The 27646-nt window shown below is 37.8% G+C and overlaps 1 protein-coding gene across 1 annotated transcript in view; it reads left to right on the forward strand.

The window, feature by feature from the left end:
- Nucleotides 1–258: 258 nt before the first annotated feature.
- The window catches only part of CFAP99 (cilia and flagella associated protein 99), a 52709-nt gene continuing 25321 nt past the window's right edge, over nucleotides 259–27646 (forward strand). Inside the window, exons 1-6 of the mRNA XM_054294576.1 lie at nucleotides 259–352; nucleotides 3000–3124; nucleotides 13967–14111; nucleotides 16211–16305; nucleotides 22663–22775; nucleotides 24856–25036. Coding sequence (XP_054150551.1) covers nucleotides 259–352; nucleotides 3000–3124; nucleotides 13967–14111; nucleotides 16211–16305; nucleotides 22663–22775; nucleotides 24856–25036 — 753 coding nt within the window. The remainder of the gene's footprint in view (nucleotides 353–2999; nucleotides 3125–13966; nucleotides 14112–16210; nucleotides 16306–22662; nucleotides 22776–24855; nucleotides 25037–27646) is intronic.

The raw sequence follows: 27646 nt of genomic DNA on the forward strand, positions 1-27646 counted from the left end.
TGGCTGCCCGTGAGCGGAAACACCGTGGGGGGAGAGGCACTAGCTCCTTGGCAACGGCAGCAAACAACCGCCGCCATCTTGTTTCCCCGCTCCTGAAGTTCCGGGTCCCCGATCGCGCCGTTTGGCAACACTGAGGCGGGCTCGCAGCAGGACTACAGCTCCCAGCAGCCCTCGCGCTCCTTGGCAACGGGGCGCGCGGGGTTCCTGCGCCTGGAGGGACACGGACGGCACGGGCCCGGTGGGAGCGCTGGGAACGGGATGGGGAGCGCCGGGAACAGCCGGGAGCGGCAGCGGCAGCGGCGGGGACAGCCGGCAGCGGCAGCGGCAGCGGCGGTGCAAGGCAGATGTGGCCGTACGTGACACCTCCGGAAAGAGCCGGGTGCAATCCCCGATGCGTGCAAGTGGCGGGTGCCACGGGCAGGCTCGTGGCTCCTTCGTCCCTTTATTTTCACACAATCATGGAATCACAGAAGGGTTTGGGTAGGAAGGAACCCTGAAGTTCACCCGACCCCAACGCCCCGGCCATGGGCAGGGACACTTCCACCGTCCCAGATCGCTCCAAGCCCCATCCAGCCCGACCTTGAGCACTGCCAGGGATGGGGCAGCCCCAGCTTCTCTGGGCAGCCTGTGCCAGGGCCTCACCACCCTCAAGGGAAGAATTCCTCCTCAATATCTAATCTAAACCTGCTCTCTTTTAGTGTTCATGTTCATTAGGGGTTCATAAGTACAACAGAAAATATCAAGGGGACTGTGTTACACTGTGGACAGGGTTGCTGAGCTTTGCTCCCTGAAATTTTGCCAGCTTTGGTGTCCATTTGCTAACCCACCTCGTAGACATAACACAACTTATTTGCAGAAGGTTTTATACAATAAGTATTTAATTGTAGAGTTCTACAAGATAAGAGATAAAAAACACCATGTCATGTTAAGGAAAACACTTGCAGTAGGTATGCAAAACATTGAAATACATGACAATTAAAATTAAGATTCTCAAAGTGAACCTTTTCCATCTGATCTGTCTGAATTTTGCAGGGAGGCTTAGTTCAGCTCTTTTTAAGAAGGACAGCTTCCATTTGAGGAAATGCAATCTCAGTCTTTCTAGGCTGGGAATGTGGGAGCAGATGTAAAACCTGAAAGAACCTTTCAGGTCACTGAAACCAATTCCTACAATTGTGGCCACTCTTATCCTGTGTAATTGCTTTCAAAATATCTCCAATCTCCACTGTAAAATAAGGTTAAATCAGGTTCTCACCTCCTATAATTGAAATCTACAGCTGATAATGGAAGAAAAATTCTGCCATTTTATACACAGTATAAATTTATATCATTTTTATACATAAGAACTGGAGTAGTTTTCTAAATGATTGTGTGAAAATAAGGGTGCATATCATACCAAAAGCATTTTATTCCTGATGTGTATATTTTAAAACATTGACAATAATAATAGCAGCTTCTTTAATTAGAAGTGGGGTCCTTTCTATTAAGAACCCTTGTATGTTCAGAGATCTGAAGGCTCTACTACAGATCTTAGTTTTCACATTCCAGTTTTGGGGTTTAATGATTGTTATTTGGGGGGAGGCATGGATATCAGAGCATGAGAGCTCAGATTTCTTACTGGTATGCCAGAAGAAAAAGCATTTGTTACCGGCAGAGCTGTTGGAGCCTGAATTATGATTCAGTCTGAAGTACAGAGATATTTCTCCCTCGCTTATCCAAAATCCCTTGTGAGTGTAAGAGCCTTGGCAGGTTCTTACCCGAGAAACAAATGATTCTCAGAGGAGTGGAGTAAGTGATTCCCTTGCACAGTGGTGCCTCTTTCTGTACTTGCCATCCCTGGTCATGATCCAACCCTGTTTTGCTGGACTTTTTTTTTATTTGGATATTTTGTCTGGATCATAACAGGCACCTAAATGGCTATATTGAACATAATCACAGACAAACTCTTTTTTTCAGTTCTTTGAGATTAGTAATGAAAAGTGCTATTTAGGCAATTATTGAATAAGATGGTGCTGAAAGGCAGAGTACAATACCACTGTGTCTGGAAATATTATCCTAATATTTAAAAGCAATAAATTAATTCTGTTTACCACAGTGGGAATGAATCACCTGGATCAGGCATTCTTTTCTGACATCAAAATATGACGATATATATATAATACAAGAATTGTTTTCAAAATTACATTTTTATTTTCACTGTGGAAAGTTACTTTTGTGCTCATTTTTTCCCATTGCTAAACCAGATTAATGACTTTCAGGCCTGATAATTGCTGTCATTGTTCCTTCATACACAACAACATGTGTGTGTAGGAACAAATGCATTATAGCTCTTGTCATCTGAACATTAAAATCGAGGTAACAAGTCCTACACATTCTCAGACATATGGGTAAGGCTTCATTTGAGTTAGACAAAATCCAGTTATTTCACAAGGAAAGCATCAAGCATAAATACTGAACTGCTGTGCCTTCAGAATGCTTGGCAGTGGCCCAGACCACTGAAATGCTGTGATCATGGCCCAGCCTGCTGACCAACAGTCATTGCTTCCTTAGAATTCCTCTCTGTTCCTGTTCTTTTGTTTCTTTTGAAAAACAGGCTGTTTACAGCAACATGTGATGAAATTTAAGACTAAAATTTTGCTTTCTGGTACATCTCAGTGGGAAGAGCAGTCTGTTATGTAGGACCTGTATGCACACAGGCAAAATCCATACTTTTTTTCTATCTCATCTTTAATTCTATTTTGTCAAATAACCTGGTGCAGTAACATGTATCCTTAAGATATTTTGAGATACTTACAATATGTAATTTTGTCTTCTATTTTCTCACTGTTTGTACTGTATTTTCATTTCTCCTGTCAGCTGTTCTGAGTAACTGTGGTTTTGAAAGCTTGACCTAAATGTTCTCTTCTACATTACTGCAGTGTAACTTCTGTATGAGCCTATCACCATGCATTATACCACAACTGAAGGAGGCACAAAAAAATAATGATTTTCTGTATTTATAGGATTCTCCATGGTGAAGATGGTCAGCCATAGAGAACTTATTGCACTCATAGTGCAACAGCTTAACAAGTTTAACCCTGAAAATCAGAGCTTGGAGGATTTCCTGAATGAATCAGCTGTGATTCAGGTATATTAAGTTTTGGTTGATCTTATACAGTTTACTTTGTTACTGTGTGATTTTAAATGCAAAGTTATCTGTTTTCTAACATGTTGTTGTAACTTTTATTGATTCTATTGATACAGTGACATTTTTTGTTCATGAGTAAAGTCCAAATTTCTTATGGTTATCACCAGAAAACAAGGCAGTAAAGATCAGAGGGGTTGAAAAACTGCTTGGATAGCAACAAGAGGAAGGAAAAAAAAAAAAACAACAACCTTCTAAAATTGATGAAATAGTCATAGGGAAGACTTCTGTTCCACTTCTGAGAAAGCTGTTTTGAGGGTTCTTGTTCTTTTCTTCCTTCAAAGCAGAAGTTTCTGACAGCACCACCCATTTGTATGTACAAATGCAGTTCAGAAGCTGAGTCACAGGATCAGGTATTCTTGCTTTGAGGACATAAGTGCCCACCAGAACAGTGTGATAGAAGGACAGTGACAATAAATCAGCCAGCAGATTCTAATTTAATACTGCAAGTAACCAGAGCATGATTTTCCCATTTGTGTCTGTTCTGGCTGAAGCAGTTTCCATCCCTTCCTGACCACAGTGTGTCACCTCTTTGTCCTCAATGTCACCCTGACTTGTGCTGAGGCAGCTGGTGGAGTCAATCAGCTTTAGCAAACCACCAAGGGAAGGCAGTAATGTTGTTTTGACTGCTATTGTGTGTATGTGCCATTGTTATCAAATGGCATTGTTGGAGCCCTGATTCCACACTGCCATGTGGCTCCAGTGCTCATTTCCCCTTCTGACAATAAGGGATGAACCACTGCTGTTCCAGTCTGACAGTCTTTTGCATTGATTTTGCATAAATACAATGACTAAAAGAATATAAAACTGTGGAGGTGTGATAAGAAAGCTGGGGCTGAGCAGTGGCTTCACACTCATTCCTTGGGTGCTTGCCTTCTCCAGCAGTTGCCACTCAGGCCCCTTCTTTCCTGCCCTCCTGCCTTGTAGTCCTGGCATAACTCTTTGTGATTCATGTTCTGAATTACATCAGGGAACTGATCCAGTTTCAAAATAATCATTTTTCACTGGGCAGAGAGCAAGTAAATCCAGTTACCACTGCTGCCAAAATAAATGCTTATAAAAATGAATCTTAAGATCATTGTTATTCTCAGCCCAGGAAAACTAGTAAAAATACAAAACTCCAGTAACTCCATTAGAGAAATATGAATCTAAAGTTTCATAATAAACCCTTTCAAAAGGGGAAGGACAAGGAAGATAGCTGAGGCCAGAGGTAAGGCCAAAATCTTTTTCTGGGCTAGTTTTTGGTCACCTACTACACAGGATTTATCAAAGAAAGTAAAAAGACCTGTGTTTATATAAAATTCAGCTTTGTTTCAGTAGCAAATGGGTGATTAAAATTCATCATTAAAAACTTACTTCTTTCTTTTCTGTTTCATAAGAGGCATATGATCCTAAAAATATTGTAGCATTTTTTGCACACATGATTTCCAGGCTTGGTAACTTACCAATTAGCCAATATTAACTCACCCATGCAGAAACTTCCTTCAGTTTGTATCCTGATCAACAGCCTGGCTCTAAACCACAGACTAGATTCATACCTGTTTGTCTCATGCCAGCAGCATAACAAATAGCAAAGCTCAGGTTATCTACTGACCAAAAAAATCAGGAGAGTCAGATTCCAAGAGATCAAATCTAAGTCATTACAAGACACAGCTCCATATTTATTTATTTGCTGACCTAGATGTGCAGTATATCACACTTGACTCCTCTACAAGACTTCTGTTCTTCTAAATACTTTTAATAGTTTTCCATCCCCTCAGAGTGCATTCAGATGTTAACACTGTAGGTTTCATTCATGGTGTATATCTTTATTGTATTTGGATGGCTTAGAGTCGTTATGTCTTCTAATGTGATATCTCAGGTGTCTTGTTTAGTTCTTTGATAACTTGTTGATGGTCTCCATAACATATCCTCCTTAGCCTATTGTTCACCTGTCTGGGGATGTTTCTGGTGAAACCAACAATTTTGGGCTAGATTATTTCTCTCAAAATAAAAACACAGTACACCCAAGTCATTCCAGAACAGGTTCAAGGAGTTCAGCACCCCACTGGCAGGGGCTGCAGGAGCCACTGTGATGCCAGTCTTGTCAAGTGCCAGATGCTCAAAATAAGAACCTCTGACAGCCACACATTGTCACCTGAACTGCCAGGAGCCAAGAACACTTTGCAGAGCAAAACCTCTGTCAGAATAAAGTAGATTTTAAGAGCAATATATGTAGGAACTGATTGAAATGAAACAAAATTACTCCTTTGGAAATCTAATAAAGGAAATGAAGAGATGGGCATCCTTGGCTGATCAGAAATGGGGAAGACAGCAGTAAAGAGTAAGAAATGAAATGCAGAATGGAACTGAGTTGTGAAGCATCTTGACAGGCAGCTTTAGTTTTATGTGCTAGAATCAACTGTGAGATGGTAGGTGGAGTAAGTGGGTCAAATCAATGGACTGGCAGGATGAACTTAACAGTAGCATTCCAGATGGTTGGTTTACTGAGATGGGGTTGGTTAAACCCACAACAGAGACACTTATTTCAATAAAATAGAAAATTCTGAGACACTAACTTGGATTTTTAGCTAGGAAGTGATAGGAAAATACTATTTGAAATATACTGTTCAAAAAGAGTGAAGAAGATGTGCACATGAACTGGTGATGATATCCTGGGGAGTAATCTGCATGAAAAATGACCTCTGGAGTTATGGGTTTGACTGACAGGCAGGGTGGCAATAGCACCAATAACTGAGGAAAGAAGTAGCATAAGAGTGCTGAAGCTTTGTACTGTTGAAATTAAACTGACAACAATGAGAAGGAAATGTCACAGAGAAGAGGCAGCATCCTAGGCTGAAGTTTAGAGTTCTTATTTGTGTACAAGATAAATGGGAATATGTTGTGAAAGGAAGTTGGATGCAGTGCTACAGGAGGGAGTCTGGAAGGCACAATCTGTCTTGATCCAAATATCCCTGTCAACCATTTACCAACAGCATGAGACCATTCTTGTGGGAATCCTTGCAAATTAAAGCCATAAAAATAGCTGGTGAACTGAGGCACAGGAAAACAAGTGAAAGTGGGCAAACAATTATATTTTAAAGTGAAGGACTTTACAATATGAATGTATAAAAAAAGAAAGAGGCAAGAAATAAATTGTGTTGAAGCCATCAGGTTGAAAATACACTTGCTTTGCAAATGATAGTAAGAAGGAATTCATAGATTTCCATATTGTATCTTTCACTAAGCATACAGTCAGGCATTGTTGAATATTCTGATCAAAATCCACTGGGTTTCTTTCAGTTTCACTCTGCTGCTCCAAAGGTGACAATAGTTCAGAGCACAGTCAATCTTCAGCAAGATTTTATTTTTAATTTCTAGATGCACCTTAGGTTATGTAAATAATTAAAACAAAAGTCAAAATACATGATTATGTGAAATAGTATATTTTGGTCTTTCATAAAAACTATGTAGAAATGTTTATGTTTTGACAGTGCACAATGGCGCTTAACTGTAGAGGTTTGGAATACTCTGCTACCCAAATAGTGAGTGGATGGCAGAGAAGGATAAACTGAGTTCTGTTCTATGATCCATCATTTTTCTATCCCTGTCCTTTCTCTTGCCCTCAAGTTTACTTGCCCAGGTGTCTTTATTTAACCTGTCCCAGTTCCATCTCTTCAAGTGGTTGGTTCCAGTGCTATTGTCCCTGTGCAGCAAGTCCTGCTCACCTCTTTGGTATTGTTCTGCTCACCTCAAATTCTTGCCCATTCAGTTCCAATCCCTACTGTACCTCAATCAAGTGAGAAATCTCTCCCTCTCTCTTTCCAAACTGAAGCCCACAAGAGGCAGATGCCACAGAAGATAGGTGAGACAGGATCTCATCTCTCAGTTTGGGCTCCCACACTGACCCAGCATGGCTTGTCCCAGGTTCACCCTGTATTGTAGTGAAAGCTCTGCTTGCCTTGGACTGGCCATGGTAAGGACACACAGAATCTTCAGGGGAGTTCACTGCTACAGTTTGAATTCACACAAAACACATGCAAATGGCTGGTTTTCAGTTGGCAAAATTTTGTGCATGGATTTTCATCAGAAAACCAAAAGGCCAAAGTTTGTAAGGCACTGCTGACCCCTGTGTGCCACTTTGAAAATACATCCCCAGCTGCTTCCCTGCATTTGGTTTGAAACTACTCAATATTTCCAAATAATTAGGTAACAACTTAAAGAAATGACAACTTCCTGTCAAAAATCAGCTATGTGTGTGAGGCCATGTAAGCTGCTCTCAACTTGTTCCTCTCAAATAACATGGGAGGTTATCCATTAACTTCAGCAGGAGCGGAATCAACCTCTTGATTATTATTATTATTTTAACTTCTTAATGCATCTTTATAATTTTATTCAAATGCCTGTTCCATCTGAGCATATTCTCTCAGTGTAGGAAATGAGAAATCCCTTTGGAAAACACTTGGCTGTACACTTTCCTTCTGAGTATATCCTAAAGTTAGCAACATTACACTCTACATACCTTGGTGTACATGAGAAAAGCAGTTTATTTGTAGGAAATTATATAATTAGATTCTGCTCTCCAGAGGTTTTTTCCTACCTGTATGTGGGATTTAGCTTTACCCAGCCCTTTTACAGCAGCCATGGCTCACACCTAATCCCTGTGTGCTGCTTGAGAAAAGCACCCATCTTGCCCTGCATTTTTGTAATTGAGGTAGATCAAGAAGATACCACATCAAATAACCACTGTGATACATTTTTCACTCATTGCACTTTGCAGCCACTCAGTGTTTCAATATACAAATAGGAAATGAGAAAATTAGTGCTAAAAAAAAAAAGAAAGTGAGATTAAAGAAAGGTAAACTGTACTGGGACAATAGTTCCAGGTCTGTCTGAACCACTGCATGTATAAAGATAGAATGTTCTTTTGGTGTGGTGGAAATGCAATAACAAATTGCTGAGTGCCAGGGAGCTGTCAGTGTTTAAAACCAAGATGTCAGGAGAGAACATGATCTCCACAAGGCCACTCAGGAAGCAAGAAAGACACATCCAAATCTCAGTTCCTATCTTCCAACTCCCATTTCAGGCTTCTGTATAAAAATAGAGTTAGGAAAACTCACTGATTATCATCCTTTTGTTTTAGAGAAAAAGAGGAAAAATATGGAAGGATTTTTAATTATTGAATAATGGGAGATTAATACCTAATTCCTGTAATTAGAATGTTACGATCAAAATCAGTCTAGAGGTGTTAAACTACATATATTTTATTTCTGCTACATGTAAACTTTACACCATAAAAGGATTTTCTGTTTATTGTTCTCAGTGAGTGATCAGACTTTATGTTCTTCCAGGAACTTTGAGTTGTAATTTAGTTATTTACAGCCTTCTTGTTTATTATACTGTAATTTACAATGTTTATTACATAATATTGGACTTGTTTTTCATTGCAAATATTTTCAATAAAACCACAGATTCATTACCAATGTGATGGATGATTCCTAATTGCAGCAAACAAACCTTCACCTTCAATCCCAAAGAATCATTCCCTCAAACCTCCTAAAAACAAATAAGTCCACTTAAATGCTTTTACTTCAATATTGTGACCTTGTTGCTATTAAAACAGAATTCAATTTGAATTATCCTGAATAACACATTAACTTAAAAAAATTCCTAAGTCTGTCTAAGATCTTTAAATTATTATATATTCACATTCAAATATACATCTGTTCCTGTTGTTCTTCATTTGAATGGCCAGATTACTTCTCCTTGTTTATCCTCCAAAATGCTTTTTAATGTTCCTTTTATCAGACTGATGCTGTCCAGATAATATTTTCATTCCTGTGTACTAAACCCCCTTCTTTTTATTAAGCATTCTTCACTTAAATCTATCAAAAATGATCCATGTCCAAAGGTGATCTTTCATCCAGTGCATGTTGTACACAAGCATATAATTCCATCACACCTTTTATAGGACTGAACTGCATCTGTTCATTTTGAAAAAAGATTAAATTTTGTACCTAACTGAAGCATGCCAGCTATTGTTCTTCCTTGTGACTGTCAGAATCAAGCTTTGGTCATGATAACAAGAGACAGATTTTAACACAGGAGTTACCAGGCAATGTATGTGCCTTTCTCTGTGCACATCACTTGATTTTCAGTGGGATTATCTGCTTCAATCAGAGCTGCAGGATCAGACCCATCACATTGACCTTCCTCCATACATCCCAGCTATAGAAGAGCTTATTTCTGTAAAACCAGAACTGCCACCCCAAATTCACTGTTCTGCTCCTTTATCCCTCATGCTGATAGCAAGATATGTTTATGTGCTTCCCATTTCACAAGAACATGGTGTGATTTGGCACAACTCTCCACAGTTCTCGTTTGTGCTGGTTCAGCTGTGTCTCACACATGCCCACTCAACTGATTTTACTCAATTGGGAGTAAAATCCTCAAATGTCAAAAGTCATAGATTTAAATATGAAGGTAATGTAATGCAAGAATGATATATATGGTGCAATAAAAAATCCTCCTAAATTATAGAAGTCTAATTTGTATTTTTAGTTACTGACATAAATGCAGATTAGGATCTTTCTAAGGAAATGATGGAATTTGAGTTTTCTGCAGTGTTCTGGGATTTAATATTAAGTACAAGGGAAAATAAGGTTCCCTGTACCTCTTAATACAGCATTGGTCAGCATTGTCTGCTCTAGATGAAAAATACTAACTTGTGACTGCAACACAGATGGTGAATAGTAGAAGCAGGATATTTTCCTACTTAAATCCAAAGATCCCAGGGGTTTTTCCCACTGACTTCAGAGAGAAAAATACTGGGTTCTGGTGACTGATTCAGACCCTGGTGACGTCAATAGGAATATTTTCTTTCATTTTTACAGCTTTTTGATTAGACCCTTGGAGAGGACTAGTGCTGATAACTGAAGCACTCTAAACTAATCAGGCTCCATCTGCAAAATGTGCACGTTCTTCCTAGAAGAAGACAAGTTCACTACATACTATTGCACAGTTCTCTCAGGAGGTGAAAGCTATTTTATCTTTTCATCAAATATTATCTTCTTTCTAAAATATTTGTTTCACCTAAATTATGTCCTTAGCCTGAGAAGTCTCAAACAGAGCATGGCTGATATTTTTTTCCTTTTTTTCCCTCCAGAGAGAAGAGCTTTTCTTTCTCTCCTTTTCTGATCTCTCTGGCCCCTTCACACAGGTTCCATTGTAACCAGCCTTATTATGATACACCCATGGTGGAAAAGCTTCCCTTTTGCAGATATTTCTCCATTTAATTCATGCTATTTTTTGTACTAACCCATGCTGGAAGTTGTTTATGTTCAAAGCCCTTCTTGCCCAGTCTCTTCTCTCCTTGAGGAAGCTTGACTGATTCCCAGCTACAGCTGTGTGCCAGAGAGCAGGAAAAACACATCCATGGAAGGTATTAGGGTCTTCCCAAAAGGGGGAAGTAAAACCAATCAGCACATAATTAGACAAGAATCACATTTTCTTCCCAGCAACATTCAGGATAAATTCAGACAGAATTGGGGTTTTTTAACAACTTAAACAGTTAGTAATCAGACAGAGCTGGATTTTAATGCCATAGAGAAAATACTGTCAGATATTTGTATCTGTCCAAAACCTGTTTTGTCTTCTGATATTTTTAATATTCAGTGAACAGAAAATGATCACTGCATGTGTTACTTTCAAACTTTTAAATTATCTGGCCTTCCTTATGTTGAAGGGCTCAGACATACTTGCAAATTTAGCTAACTGCTAGTTGTTTCAGAAAAATACGTGATTAAAGTGTACTTAAAAAGGTAAAAAGTTGCTCTGATGGACAGAATAAATGCTCACAAATTAGTGTTTATTAATTCTTGTTGGGACCAATGACTTAGTGTGTTGCTTGGAGGAAATCTCTTACCTGCTCCATGCCATAGTTCCTGCATGTTGAAAATTATATTAGCCAAAAGCAATCTCATTAAATACAATTAATGCTAGTGAAGTGTTTTGAAAACCTCATACAAAAGGTGCTATAAATATACAATGTGTCATACTGTACCATTTCAGGATCACTTGACCTTCTGTGAAATACATCTCACTGACATAAAGCTCAGCACAAAGCCCCACAGAAAAAATGCATTTAGGAATTAGTGCTAGAAATTACACCTACCCAACACATTACTTTCCCAAAGCCATTATTATTTCAGATATACAGATAAACTGTAAATGTCCTTGATGAAATTTTTAGAGGACACAATGCACTTTCTATTGAGTATTCTAACTGGTTTAAAGCACTGGCTCAGGTTTTGATTCACTAGATTATCTGCAGGGCTTAACCAACACCTGGCTCACCTTTGGGACTTCCTATCCAAGTCATCCTCCTGCCCAGTCTTGTTTAGTTGAGTAGTGATGAGATCACTTCCTTGAGTGACACAGCTGCAGGCTGCTCCACCAATCTCAATTTTTACATGTAGAAACAGAACATTTGGTACCTTCTGTGGCTGAAAGCAGATTCAGCTGATTATGTTTCATGCCAAGACATTTTGTCCTGTGGTCCCCAGTCAGTGCTGATGTTGTAGGGCACAGCTGTCCCCAGGTGCACTTCTGTCACCCTCTTGCTTGTCTCAATGTGGTGGTTATGTTCATTCTTGCTCAAGATGTAAGCAGGAGTAAGAACTTCTGTGTTCATCCTAACACTTCTGACTGAATTGTTTACTCAGAGCAGCAAAGCAGAGTAAATGCAGACAGGCAATTGCAGTTTTATGCTGTGGTCTCCACTGTATGGGAGATGAGTTGGGCACAAGTGGTGTCCTGTTGTTACCTGTTTGTCTATTTTTGGCCACCTCTGCAAAGTGTATTTGAAAAGCACAGGTTTGCCATAGCACTTCATATCAAATCACACAGAACATGAATGCAGAGATTGTGATCTAATAAAGATCTTGAAAACAACTGAAATTTTAGCTTCTAGCAGAGATAGTTGAGTTTCTGTTGATCGTGTCTTCAACAGGCTTGACCAGTTTTATGATTTTCTGTTTATTAACAGAGCTACTGTTTTCTGCAGTTTCTTCATAAATAACATCATTTGCTCAAGGGAGCAATTGTTTTAGATTCAAAATGTCACAATCCTGCTTTCAGTGGAACTACATCCTCTCTGACTTTGCCATTCAGTTATTTAGGTTTGCTTTTGCCTTTTTTAGTAAATTCCTAAGAGATCTCATATCAAATATTCTTAGAGATATCATATCAAATATTATATGTATATATATGTATGTATGTATGTACATATATGTATTTCATCATTTAGTAGGGGCTTAGATTTATGAGTTTTCTTTGTTACCTAAATCTTCATCCATAAAAGGTGTTTTTGGAAAGAACTGTTTGCCTCACAAGAATCCTCAGTGCTTAGCAAGATTAAGTCCATACTTTCCTTTTTTTATTCTTTTTTTTCATATTTTAAGATTTTTTTTCAGTCTCTTTCCTAATTTTTCCTGGTGATGATGCACAAATTAAAAGGAATTAAATATGAAATCTGGGTTTTGAACAGGAGTAGTGAAAAAAAATTAGGCTGTCTCTGAATGACAACCTGAGAAAACACACTTTGAATTCTTCTGTATATTTTTTTACATTTAAATACTAGAATGGTAATTTTAAAGTTTTGCCTTCTATTTGCTTGATCTCAAAGCCCTGTATAGTGGAAAACTCACAGACTTCCATCCAACAGCCTCTAATAACACCCATAAAGTAGACATAAATTAGGGAAATAAAGCAATCAAGAGGTAGCAGACAGCCTACCAGGCAAGGTGAACATCACATCTGATACATTATTGCAGTTCTGTTGTTCCCACACCTCTGAGCTCTGGGAGAGATGACACATCAAACATGGACTATACATTTTCAGAAGATGCCCTTAGCCTTTTTTCTTGGCTTCTTATCTAACCTCCTTCAATCAAAGGATCGTTATTGTTTGTCATTTTGTCATAGCTCAGCTGGCCATTTTCAATTCATGTAATAACAAACTGCTCAGATTTTATTGCAGTGTTTAAAGGTGGCTCATCCTAGAAGTTTCTCTCATATAGTAGCACATATTGCATAGGTTATTTATTGTGATTGAAACTCTCTGTAAAGTTGAGGAGCATTCAGACTTTTTAAAGTGTTTATGGGGTAGGATCCAGAAGGAAGGGACCATCCCACTCTCCCGTTCTCTTGGGATACTGCGTGAACATTACAAGTGACCAGGAGCATTAGCTGGGTAAGAAACAGTCTGCATTAAAAACAATCCTGACACTCACTGGTTTAGCTTAAATCAGTCATGTTCTCCAAAGTTGGGTTTCAGTAGCAGTTAAGAGTCTTTTCCATAATCTCTGTCCAGCTTCTCTCCTCAATTTAGTCTCCCTAAGTAGCACAGACTTCATCCACAAAGAAGAGGTTTCCTGAGGGAAAACAAAATCTTACTGAAGCTTTCTCATACTGTTGGCTAAGTTAATCAGTGCTCATACCTCAGAGACTTCAGATTTTCTTTGCATCAACTGCTGACATTCACATGTGAAGGTCATTTAACTCAATGCTTATGTCAGCAGGTAAAATGAGTACTTAACATTGGAGAAAGTTACATTTTACTTAACAAGGGCCATTAGTTTGCTGGGACTGTCCTTATTTGATAGCATCAGAAGGGCAGCAGCCCTTCCAAAGGCACTGCTGTTCATTGTTCATGTTTCGCAGTTACTTCAAAATAATTGTACTTTTTGCACACAACTATTTTCTTTCCAGAACACATTAATCATTATTAAATTTGTATCTTTATAGACTCTTAATGTGACAGAAGAAAAATTTGTATTTGATACACTAGCAGGATGCACAGAATACAAATCCATATTGGATGTGGTGGTGAATGCCTTTTATGTTCAGGATGGGAGATACTGCCCCATTTCTGAGCGTAATCTCTACATAGGTAAGTTGTCTCTACAATACCAAATGTGTTTACCACAAAATTTCAAAAAATATAATTTTACTAGTGTAGGTCTTGGTATTATGTTACATTGGAAGCACTGTCATTGTGTTTAGTGCAGTGTGAAGTACAGGACCTTTTCTAATGCCCTAATGAATGTGAAGTCCAAAACCTGAAACTGTTATTTAGTCTGAAATCTTACAGATGTTAACTGGAATTTTACCTAGGAAGGGTAAGATGCAGTTGGAAAATAGGATCAGTGGCTGCAAGAAGCATCTCGGACATTTAGCCACCCTTCAATGATTTCCCTTTATTCTCTTCTATGCAACCCAGTACCTCTGCCATTCAGATACAGAAATGTGTAACAAATCTCTGTGTGCTGAGGATCACAGCACATCTCACAGTTTCAGACACAATTGTCTCTATCCGTGTGTGGGTTTCTTCATTACTGACCATCACAATGACATAAGTATCTTAAGATACTGCCATCCATCTCAAGGAGTGAGGTCAGTTATTTTCATTTAATTAGTTACTTGGGCAGAATCAGTTCTGATACAATTATATCTGATAGTATCCACCCAGTTAATTAGGGCAGTTACTACTCCCAAATTTATTTCAGGTATCGAGAATTACATGAAAAATTAATTTTAAAAATATTTTCTGCTATTTATTTGATGCACACATGCTGAGGTTGATCTGTTAAGTCTCTAAGTTGGAATTCCAAATACCTCTGTCACTGGTTCTCTAATTCAGATAAGTTCTGAATCTTTGTGGGTATATTTAAAAGTCAATTTAATTCAAAGTGGTTGAAAAATACAAAGAAATGTATCTAATATAAATATATCTACATTTTATGCTTTAAAAGCTACTAAATTTTTATTACAATTCTGGTCTCTTCTGTCACAATCTGTAAAAATACAGAAATCTAAATCAAACAACAAACAAAAGGGAGCCTGAACTGTCAAGGATGAAATTATTAGTGTATGGAGTTTATTCTGAATGGTAATGCTTCATTGTCTCCATTTCTCCAGAGCCATGTTTTTCATTGTCTGGGGCACATAAATTATACCTTTAAGCTGAGTGATGCTATAATTGGATTGTCAGGACTGGTCCACTCAAAAGCTTCCATTAATCATAGGCAGAGGGTAGGAACAGAAAATTTTCCTTTATCAACAAGTTGAGAGTCTAAGGTCATTGGCTTACATTTTTTTTAAGCTGCTTGTGATTCCCTTTGCCAAGCTGCATTGACACTTAAATGATCAAAGCTGCTTATAAAGGCTGTTGCTATGTGTGAGCAGATTTGAATTTAATAAAGCTTGTAGGAGATAAATGTATATTCTGCTAAGACTGATTAAATACATTGCTGAACTAAAGCACATGAGATTGAAGCCTAAAGATACACTGAGCTGGCTGCAGCACATTGGCCAGAATTTCCTGATTTTACATCACAGTTTGGTGGAAGCTAAAACACTGCACTGTAAGTGAAACCTGATTGATCAAAGTGAGTGGGGACAAATGAAAGCTGATACAGGAGCCCATGAACTTTATAGGTCTACTAAAATTTCACAGCACTGACTGTGCCTCTTCCTGTATCATAGAATAGAATCATAAATCATTTAGGCTGGAAAAGACCTCTAAGGTCATTGAACTGTGTTCTTGCCATAGAGGGTGCAAGATTCAGGTTTGAAATGTCACAATTTAAAAACTTGATTTTATTCCAATTCAGAAGAAAAACAAAGGTTATGACATTTTAGGAAACATGGTCACTTGTAAAAAAAAGCAAAGTAAATACTAGAACTATTACATTTTATGTTTGATTTTTCGTTATCTATAATGTTGTTATGTATAATAAAGTATGAATTTGTAACAGAAGAGTAAGAGCTATCCTCTCTGAAAACATTAAAACCAGAGTATGCTAAAAAATTCACTATCAAAACTGTTAAAAATTAAGGTAAGGTAACGTAAATCACAGAGTATGTTGAGTAAAGGGTTATTAGGTATAGTATAGGTTTATTAGAATTGAGTATAGGTTTATTTAGTATATTGAGTATAGGTTTATTAGAATTGTCTGCTGTATTTTAAATGTATGTATCTTTTGATAGTTATCTGTTATCTAGCTACTTTTCAACTGGAAGAGATTGGTCTTCAGCACTTCAGCAGAATTGTGAAATCCTTGGACACAGCAAAAATGCAACAGGTACAAAACATTTAAAAAAATAATTAGGTGTTCATTGTGTTTGACCAATCAGACAACTTTTCTCAACTTTGAGAATAAATTAAATTGAGAAATTACTGTTATTTTCTGTTAAAATTCAGAAATTAAATTAGTATTTTTTACCAAAAAACCCTTCAATTTCTTTACTTACAGGGAGATTCTTATATTCAGTCAAAGATCAATTTAAATGTATTTTATATAATCTGAGAAGGTCAAATAATCACATAATTTACAGTTTATGTAATTTACAATTGTGCTAAGTTGCACACTCACTCTTGCCTCTGCTCACATTATTTCTTTGACATTATTTCTTTGCCTCTGCTCACATTATTTCTTTGATTATTTCTTTCTTTTCTCTGCTCACATTATTTCTTTTTCTTTCTTCATTATTTCTCTTCTCACATTATTTCTTTAAAATCAAGTTTTTAAATAGTGAAACTTTAGAGAGGAGATGTTTTTCCATATGCAATGAATCTGTTGAAACTTGCAGTTCCTGATGTTTAGTGTTCTTCTTTCCCTTGAACAATCCACTACCACTTTCATTATCAAGCCTATTGTACTTCCATCACTTTTTCTCCTTCCCAAAAAATACTGGCTGGCTTGGAGCTATGCATGTACCGACTGCCCCAGTACAACATGCAATTGACCAAACCACTGCTGCCAAATAAAAAGTGGGACAACAAAATTCTGCTTCCCTGTCCTTTTCTGAAGTAATGAATTTGGGGTTTCCTCCACTATTTTTTGCTATTTTTTATTGTAACTGTAGAAACATAATTATCTTCTGCTTCTCTTTCAAAATCAAAGTGCTAATTATCTTAAAAGCAAAGTTGTACAGAGGAGCAGAAGGATAAACTGAGCAGCAGTGCTTTCTCATAAGCCCTGTTTTCTCAGGAAAATGGGCTAAAAATTAAATCACTGGTGACACAGCATCTGTAACCTTTGATTATCTAGATGTTTCAAAGCATAGCCTAAACATGCTGTTTGAATAACAAAGATGGAATTAAAGAGATAGGCAAATTTTAATTATTAATACTCAAAAGGCTAAGGTTTATCCTCATAGTGATTACTTTGAATGTTCATGTGGATGCCAGTGTCTCTTTAATGATTAGAGTTGTTTTGCAATAGGGACAGAGTAGGTTAAATTGTCTGGTTTTAGATGGACTTACTATGGAATGCTTATTATTAATTCCATTCAGAGACAAAAATTAGACATTTCATTAACAGTTAAAAAGAACAGAGGAGTGGCTGGAAGAATTATCATAATCTGGTAGACAGACAAATCACTCTGTCTAAAATGCTCTCCCAGGCCCTTCTTTGGTAAACATCTTAGCCAGGAGCTACTGGATTGGATGCATCTTGAGCTCATTCAGCTAGCAACACAATTTTCCCACATCATGCCAATTACCTCTTGTTGATTCCATTCATCTAGCTTTATGTGGCTTAAGCATCAGTGCCCTGATGTTCTGGTTTAGATAATGCCTCTTTCCTTGTCTGGAATAACTCGTTTCTGATAGGGAGGTGCTGCATATTCCAATGTTGCGCACCTGCTATCACTGTAGCAGGTGTGACTTGGTTTGCTTAAGTATCTTACCAGATCCTCATCACCATGGCACCTAGATTTCCTTTTTTTCTTGTATTAGAACAGTTTCTTTGTCTCCAAAGTCATGCTAGATTAAATTAATGCACCTGCAGCAGAGGGTTTAGAAGCAGCATTTTGTCCCCCCAGCAACAGAGACAAAAGAGCAGAAGGCAGATCTGCAGCCTTAGCAACAAAAGTTATGAGAAATTTGGGAGCCTCCTTCAAGATGCTGACCTCTAGATTCTGCCTGATGACTATTGTGTCTGAGTTCAGTTAGGACACTGAAAAAATATTCACATATATTTATGTAGGACAGATTTACTTCAATCAAAAATAAATTTAACACATCACAGGATGAGTGGAATTTTCTTCATCACGCAGATAAACCTCACTCAGATGAATAGTCTTCAGGTGAATGATGTCAACCTATGGGAGATTTAAGACCTTTCTCTTAAAGACCTCTATGATGGAATCCATTCAACTCAAAGTCATAGTGTTTCCCTGTGTTTGATGAATGTTCAAATATTTTCATTTAGGCAGAATAACAATGCTACTTCACTTACACATGTTCATCTGCTTGAACAGCAAATCACAAGGTCTCGTTCTGTAATATTAAGAATATATGCAAAAATTTTTTATGGTATTACAGAACCATGGGATAAAACCCATTCTTGTAACTTTAGTGTGATTATCCTTTTAAGAAATTAGCCATGCATTGCTGGTTCAAATCTATTTTTGTATTCTCTTATTCTACATGCTATTCTTCTACATTTATTTTAAAATTTAAGGGTATGTGTCTTAGAGAAAATACACTATTGAAATAAAAAGTTGAAGTAAACAGCTTTGTAATTTCTGAATTGTCTTGTAAAAAATACAAAATACAGAATGTTTTCTTTCTAGCAGTTAAGAAACTGTTGTTTCTGCTTCATGTTCTGATTGCTTCTAAAAGCAGTTCTACAGAACTTCTGAGATAATCAAAGGAATATCACTACATAAGAACTGGGCACAGTAATAGAATTTAGGATGAGGTAGGAATAGCAGGACATGATCAGCCTCATGGTGGATGGTGGGTAAAACCTGTCCAAGTTGGATCAATAATGTTTTCAGTCAGTGGTTGATCTGTGTGGAGAAACAGAACATGCTGTTTCCTGCAGTTAATTCCTTAACTCAAGATTCAAAATCTTATATTGTGAATATAAGCAGTTCAGCTTTGCAAATGCCTACAGGGATGTTAAGATAATACCAGATGAGGACACTTCCCATTTTTGATTTGTTTTCTAGAAATCTGTATGATCCCACTGTGTAAAAGTGTGTTAAGAATAACAAGTTCAAATTCTCAAAAGTAAGGTATTAATTCAGCCCACCTGTAAAAGCGCATTACAAAACAGTCTTTAATTAGACACATTTGTGTTACTGCAGCCAGAGTATACATTAAAATATAAACATGAGTACAATTCATTGCTGGTGTAATTCCATCACTTCCAGAAGGGAAATGGTTCTTCATTACCATGCTATCTAAGTAGTGAAAATTTTGCAATGTTCAAGACAGAGGAGTAAGCAGAATAATGCTGTTACCAAATGACTACAAGTGACTTTGCTAAGGAGACAGAGCCTGGTGACATCCAAACAGAAATCTGAGAGAAGCCCCATTCTGTTGCTTTAAAAGCAATGACTGCTGATACTGGGTTTTCCACCTGTGTCACATATGGCCAAAGACAAAACAGAAATATTAGGGATTTTTCCTAGCAATTCAGTTCACAAAATAGAAAAGTTTCTTTTGTCTTATCACCATCAGTGATAGGGATTATCCATACTAAGACTGTGGGTTCAGGCCCACTTTGGTCAGAAATGATGTCCAGTCATCCTACATTGCCATTTGCAATCCCTGCAGTGCCTGGATGATCATCCCAGGGCTGTGTTCCAAGAATTCTCTAGTATGATGCATATTGTGGCATATCCTTACTATAGTATTTCTCTGGGGACTGTGACTAAGACAGTACAAAAATATACATCACAGTGTTGATATCTGATTACACAGTTAGATATCAACATTCTCTCTACCTCAGGAGTACATAATAGCATTTATCAATCACATAATTACCTAATTGTTTTAATTTAGGGGGAAGTGCTAGTAATCAGTACAGGACTGGAGCTGCTGTAGGAAGTCTCAAACTGTAACAGCCTGCTGTTAAATACAGCACTAGAAATCACGGGGTGCCTTTATTATAGTTTCATCTGCCTTGAAGAATTAGTTGAGTTGCTTTGTGAAAGATAGTTACAGCTATTATGACAGAGAGTCAGTGAGAGCTGAAACAGCAATTCAGAGGTGTGGTTTCACATGGCTCTGTAGTAGACAACTGACTGAAGCCTTTGAGGATGGACTGGGCTGTAGAAGAGGACACAGAGAGGGAGGAGTTCAGCTTAATGGAAGCTAGTGGGAAAAAAAAAGGGAATATTTACAAGTGACTACCTGTAGTATTTCTATTTCTGTGAGCTCTCTGAATACCTAGAAATTTGAAAGCAGGTCAAACCTCAGGGTCTGTTATATTTTAAGTGTATCAGCTTATGATCAATACTGTATTATAGTCCCTGTATACACACTTGTCTCCATGGGTTTTTATAAACTTCATGTATAGTCAGGGTTTCCCATGAGATCAGTGCTGTGGTAGGGGATATGTTCACTGTAATCACACCAGCTGCTGGGATACCTGAATGTGCAATTTTGTTACAATCACTGGTAGAAGTAGTGTCTACACCGTGCATCCTTTCTGGTGGAAGTCAGTCTAGACTTTTGACATTGTATTTACACATTGCAGAAGTACAATTACTGTTAGGTGACAAATTAAATCCAATATGCATGTGCTACAGTGGAAGATCCTCTGTAAGGACAGTGAATGACTTTCTAGACCAATGGGATGAATTGCATCCCTCACCATATGCTTATTAAACACCACAGAACCTGGAAGCATCAAAAACCCAACTTCTTCACAATTCAACACTTCGTTTATAATCAAGCTTTTAGGGATAAAAGAACTTCTTTTGGATGGTGTGTTGGTAAGATGACACCTGCGAATTTAGGGAGCAGCAGTAGTTTCTAGACAAGAACGGAAATCCAAGGGGGTAATATTCATTTAGTCCTGCAGTGCTGGTCAGTCTTTTGACTACCAAAAGCACAGTAGATTAAAATATGGCTAAATTTAAAGGTTAATTCCTTGGAAATGGAAAATACTATGGATTTCAAGTAGCAGGTTTTCTAAATCTGTTGGACATCTGCAGCAAACACCTTGAGTCAAATCTGAGTTGTTTGTGGCTGAATTATTCACAAAGTTCTGAAGCACCTTGGGCCTGGCACCACATTTGAATTACGAACTCCTTCGTAGTTCTGCAGAATTAAAAACTCAATACAAAAAATTCCATGGCTCTGTGTAAAACAACTTAAGGTGGGGCTCATGCCAAGTCTAATCTAATAAACTCTGCAAGTCTCCATTTGAAGCTTCTCAAAGTGACAGTGCACTGCTTCCCAGTATGTCTCATAATGTCAAAATTATTTAGTGGACCTTTTTGCTTTTACTGTGATTATTTCAGCGCCATACTTGTACTTTCATTTCCAATAATTTTAATGGAAGAGCTAAGGCTCAAGTTTTGAATTTATATTGCTGTAAATGGTGCAGGCTGAATCTGAGTGCCATTTTTCAAGAGTGTTTCAAAAGGCCATTTGAATACTTCAACATTTAAAGAAAGGCTTTTGACTTTCTGGTGAACTGGAGTGGCAAACAAAAGTTCAAATATTAGTTGTTATTTCTCCAGCATGTAGACCCCTATAATCTATAAGTGTGCCAAATTTCAGTCTTTTCTTTTAATGGGAATATGCCATTAAAAGAAAAAGCCACATTGTATAGCATTTACTATAGTTTTCCCCAGTTATCTCTGTCCAGTTCCCAGGAAGCTGAAAAGAATTTAAATCATTCAGGTGCAGTGTCTGGCCTGACATATTTCTTGGCTTCATGGGTCTTCTAGTTCTAGATAATCAGAAGTCCACTTGGGTATATTAGACTCTAAAACTCTACTGTAAAATTATATTAAAATCAGTGTATTCCAGTAGTAATTAATTTTGAATAAAACCTGTAGGGGGATACAGTATGGGTAAAGGAAGGTGGTATAGAATGTAATCATATCCCCTAAAGAGTTGCACCTGAACCAATTACCAAAGATTAGGAGCAGGCCTGATGTTAACAGGCCACACCTGTAGCCAATAAGAACAGCATTATAAAAGAGTGGATTGATGGGAACTGGAGTGAGATGACTACTGCAAAGATTGGGAAGAGTCAGTGCTTAGAGGAGTTGCCTATGAGAAACATCAAGGAGGTATGAAACTCTGGTGGTATAGAATCCTTGTACTAAAATGATAGTAGAAATCTTGATATATCAAACAACAAAAACTTTTTTTTTTCACAATGTTTGAAGCAAATTAAAGGTGAATTAGCACATCTCTATGTTGCAGCCTGTAGTTTATTTTTTGTTTTGCCATGAAAAAAAAAATTTTAGTATCTGGAAGTGTCTCACAAAATAGAGCTAAAAGACATGGGACTGTCCACCAGCTAATAAGAACCAAAAAATACCAAGCATCTGTGTTTGTAATGACAAGGTCAAATACAAGCAAGTTCTTCAGCAGTGTTTGTTTTAAAAGCAACTGTCTTTTTGGAGTCTTATATATACCATGTCTCAAATACTCATATTTAAAAGGAACCACTTATTATTAGTTTCTTAGGTTCTTCTTCAATGACTTGCACCTGAACACATGGATAAAAGATGAGTGGAGTCACATCTACGATTCTGTGTATGTGAAAGAGAACTTGATTGATCCACTGCTAAGGTAAATAGTGTTTAAGTAGCCTCTGGCCACCTTGAAGTTTAAAAGCTGGGGAAAGCTTCTCCTGAAAGCTCATATTTCTGTTAAAGTGTTTCTCCTATTGAAGTCACTTAGAGCCCTCCTTGTCTTCCCAAGACTTTAGCAAGCCCTTTAACTTACCCAGTGGCAAGGTTCTCTCTCAGGAAAGTCCTTTCACAGCTGTAGTACATTTGCTTCCTAATGCTCCTGAATAGATAAAACATCATATTCTGAAAAAAGTAAAATAAAAGACTCAAATTATCTTAAAGTCATGCCTCATCAGTCACTTCAACATCTGTATGACATTAACTGTTTTTAAAAATGTCTGACTTCCCTGATTTTGGCTTTATGCACAGATTTGTTTGTACTGATGGTCATAAAATCCTTTCCGAGCAAGTCAGATAAACATATAAGCAAGTATTTTAAAGTTATTATTTATTTACACAGTTGCAGCATCACTTAACAGCTTAAATGCTCTGAGGTGCAACAGCTCATTGGTTAGGTGGTGATATGGTAGCAACTGTACCCTTGCCAAACTGGAACATTTTCATGTGGAGCAATACTAGCTCTGCAGCCTAGTGGGTCACTTTTTATTCTCACTTTTCCCTAGAACAGGTAAATTACACCAGTGTGGCTGCAGTCACACATCCTTCTCAATGCAGTATAGATTAAACCAGATGATGGCAAAAAATGTTAGACAAAAACATGCCTTGAACAATAGCAGCTGAAAAGGAGTTTTGCATCTGGTTCTGTCATATCCAAGTCCCTAGAATAATCCTTTCACACTGTGTAGTTTATTAGCGCTTTAGCAAATATATAACATATATTTGGTTTGCACTATTCTGAGTTCTACAGGGACCACAAGGATATATCTGAAGTCAGAATTTGACTCAAAATATTCCATTGTAGTGTTTCTAGTTATAATAAGTGCTTAGAATAGTCTAAAAATACAGAGAGAGAGGTATGGAGACACACATGCATACCCACGGAGCTCTTGCACGTGCATGCAGGCTGAGGCTTAGGCCGCTGCTTGTTTCATTAGCACCAAGTTTATTGGAGCTGTCCTTCACAGTCAGTTACACTCAGAGTAATGAACCCATGTTTTGCCTGGAAGTGGCAAATGTAAGTTATACAAGAATGTTCAAGACTAGACTTGGTTACTGGATTTGAAACATCCTTCAGGGGTCTGAGGATGCAGTGATGAATTTAGTCAGTTCAGTGGCTGCAATTCTTTTAAATGTTTCTAATATCAGTGAGGTTAATATAAAGAGTCTTATTTTAGTGGAGCTTCATTACTTGCATAAGTTACTTGCAAGCCTCACCCTGTAATAACAGTAACAGAATAACAGTCATATAAACAATTTACTGTAAATTTTCATTGTCATCTGCTTTTTAAGTTCTGGGGAAGCTCCATTGCATGTGTAATATATAAGGATATAACATATATAGAGGAAGAATATCTGGCTTGAAGCTGTCACTGTAATTAGACTGTGATACCCTGTTTATGTTTTACCTTTAATCTATATCTTACTGTCAATCCTTAGAAGAAGTCTGAACATTGATACAAGCCCAAAGCTACAGAAATCAAAATCTTCTTAGCTGCCCCCAGGGCTCACTGAGGGTTCATTTGATAATTCACCAAACTCCTTGGATCTTTCTGTTTTTTCTGTTAGAACTGCCTGTGCTCTAAGATGGATCTGCATGTTGTCTGTTGGTACTCAGACCACTGTTCATAGTCTCTTCATCTAAGTATGTGAAGTGTGCAATTAGCCTATAGCAGCTGCTTTTCTGACCCCTAATCTGGCCCTGCCACAAAACCAACTGGCCAGATAGATAAAAACTATGGCTATTTCACCACTAGTCATCTGGGTGAACAGCATCTATCAAGAGGTGAAATAACACAGTGTAGCTAAATCCTGAGTACAGATTCATAGGTTAGGTTTAATAAAATTGAATGGCAGAAAGCATTACAGAATTTGCACCAATGCCAACCTCATCTACTGTTTGTAAGTTTTTATGAAAGAGAAAAATAAAATAAACTTGAAAACTCTGGATTTATTTGAAGGTGGCAGCCAAAAGTGCAGCAGCTGATTGAAAAGCTCACAGATAATTTAAGTAATCGTTCCAGCACTGTCAGGACTTCAAGAGTCACTCAGCCAAAGGAATTTAATTTGACTGCACCCAAGCCACGTGCCATTCCTCCACCTTCACCAGCACCTCTGCCAGTACTGCCTAAAAGACAACCTGTAAGTTGGTTTATTTTTTGTAAGACACTAAATTTCATGTATGCTTTTGCACAAAATGGTAGGGGAGTTAATAATCTAAATTTAGGGGTTTTTGCAAATGAGTTCTCATTAAAATAAATGGAGAAGCAGTTTTGCTGGAAATGAGATGGACTCTAGGTTTGCAGCTCCTCCTTGAAGGTGGAATTTTATTTGTCATAATGCTGAATCTCTAAAATTAAAGCTTTCAGTTTAAATTTATTGCTCATGTGAAAATGAGACTAGATTTGTCTTTGGAATGCTAAGTTATTTTACTTATTGTCTCAGATTGTGATTTAGTTACACTGGTACAAATCAGTACCACAGCTGATGTTATCTCATGGGGTAAAGCAAACAGGATCTGGGATTAAGCTACTATGACTAACTTAATAAAGACTCCAAAATCATCTGTATTTAAATACAGTGGGAAGGGAGCTTAGAAATCATAGATTTGGGCATTATCTGCCACCTTGTATTAGCACTTCAGGTTTTAAATAATACATGTGTTGAATGCTCTTAGAGACCATTTACATCTTAGGATGGCAGAGCAATTTAATGGTAGTGTGTTATATGGTTAATGGGATTTTACATTGAAACAGCTTAATACCAGGCTCTGAAAAACTGCATTTAATAACTACTTAATCAGTATAGGAATGAGTCATGTTGCTGTCATTTTAGAACTTTGTGCTGTGCAGCCCCTCTTAGAATAAATTTGCTTTAATGCAGATGCATTTAGTGAAGTTCATTTGTGTTGTTTGGATTATACTAAATTTGGTTTTCTTTCTGGCCAGTTTACTTTGCAAATTTAAAGCTTATGTGAATCTAAAACCATTAGTGTAGTAGTGATGTAACTTCTATTCATTTCTGTACCTCTCTCAGCAAATTAAGCTTCACTTTACTTTGCCACATTGTTGCCAGTGTGACCAGTTTACATCCTGAAATGAACAGAGACTGAAAACACAGCTCACATGGCAGGAGAGGGTCAGTAAGGTGAGACCCAGCCATAGTGTGGCTCCTGCATGGAGGAGGGTTCTCTGTAATTCAGAGGAGCACAAAGAAATAAAACTCTTCCACATTACATCCTATGATCTGCTGCAGAAATGTTCTCATCCATTTTCTCACAAAAGTGTTCATTTTATGAAATACCAATTTTTTACTCATGAGTTGCATGCAGCTGTCAAAGAATTTGTCACATGGTTTATCAGCAGGGACTATTGTAGCAACAACCCACAGTTACTGTTCCACATTGGAACAACTGTACAGAACTATATGAAGGCAGCTGGAATTTGAGCAACAGGTTATTGTGTCCCTGTGCTGCAATTAGTTCATTCTGATTAGCAGGGTTATTATATTTTTCGGTATTGATTTCTAGCACTATTGTATTCCAGGCATTTCTTTCCAAGTAAGAGGAGATGTGTCACATAGACTGGGTCAGGAGCTGGGATGGCACTGGCATCCTGTGAGCTGGGCACACACTGCCTTCCCAGGGGAGTGCTGGGCTGTGGGTTATTGCACACGGCAGGCCAGTTGTCCTAGTGATCTGTAAGGAGATGGGATTCCCTGTGGCATTCACATTCTCTGAAAAAAATCCCTTTGCCCAGGATTTTTCTCCTGGGAAGCTGAGAAGCCTCAGAGAGAGGGAAAACAATTTTCATCTCATTTGCTTCTCCTGTATTTTGTTCATGTGGAATGTGCTTGGAGATTGTTTACCCACAGGTGATTGTTTCATTGGATTCTGGTGTGAGTTGTTTTGACTCTTTGGCCAGTTGGGGCCAAGCTGTGTCAGGACTCTGGAAAGAGTCATGAATTTTCATTATTATCCTTTTAGCATTCAGTAAGTATCTTTTCTGTATTCTTTAGTATAGCATAGTATTCTTTAGTACAGTGTTCTTTAATATCATATAGTATCATAAAGTAATACATTAGCCTTCTGAGAACATGGAGACAGATGCATCATTCCTGCCTTCATCGGGGCATTCCCTGCAAATATAGTAATTCCCCACTGGCCTTGGAAAGTAACTGGCCTTGGGGTAACATAGCCCTAGAAGTTTATGGTAATCATTTATCATCATAAATGTTCATCAAAAATGGGGGTCACTTGTAGGGGAATAGAAAATAGGTAAATAAAGGTAGTATAGAAAATAATCTTATCCCTGAAGAATTGCAGCTGAGCCAATTACTAAAGATTAGGAGCAGGCCTGATGTTAACAGGCCACAGCTGTAGCCAGTCAGAAGAGTGTTATAAAAGAGTGGGTTGGTTGGTTGGGGGAACTGGAGTCAGTGGCTGCTGTGAGGACAAGGAAGAGTCAGTGCCTGGAGGAGCTGCCTACAAGAAATACCGAGAAGGTACGGAACTCTGGCAATATGGAACCCTTGCCATGTAATGAATATAGAACCTTTGCAATATAATGACAACAGTCACTAAGTTAAAAGGAAAAACATTTTAGTTTTGAGATTTAATTATAAAACAATTCACTTCAAATATTTGGTCTACAGGTTATAAATTCATGTCTCCAGTGGCCTTGGCACACATGCACATGGATGCAGACACAAGACTGCCCATATGCATGCACACATTGACAAATACAGTCCTAC

Source organism: Melozone crissalis, unplaced genomic scaffold (assembly GCF_028551555.1).
Source record: "Melozone crissalis strain CALT ecotype California unplaced genomic scaffold, PUWL_Pcris_2 ptg000006l_1, whole genome shotgun sequence".
Classification (NCBI taxonomy): domain Eukaryota; kingdom Metazoa; phylum Chordata; class Aves; order Passeriformes; family Passerellidae; genus Melozone; species Melozone crissalis.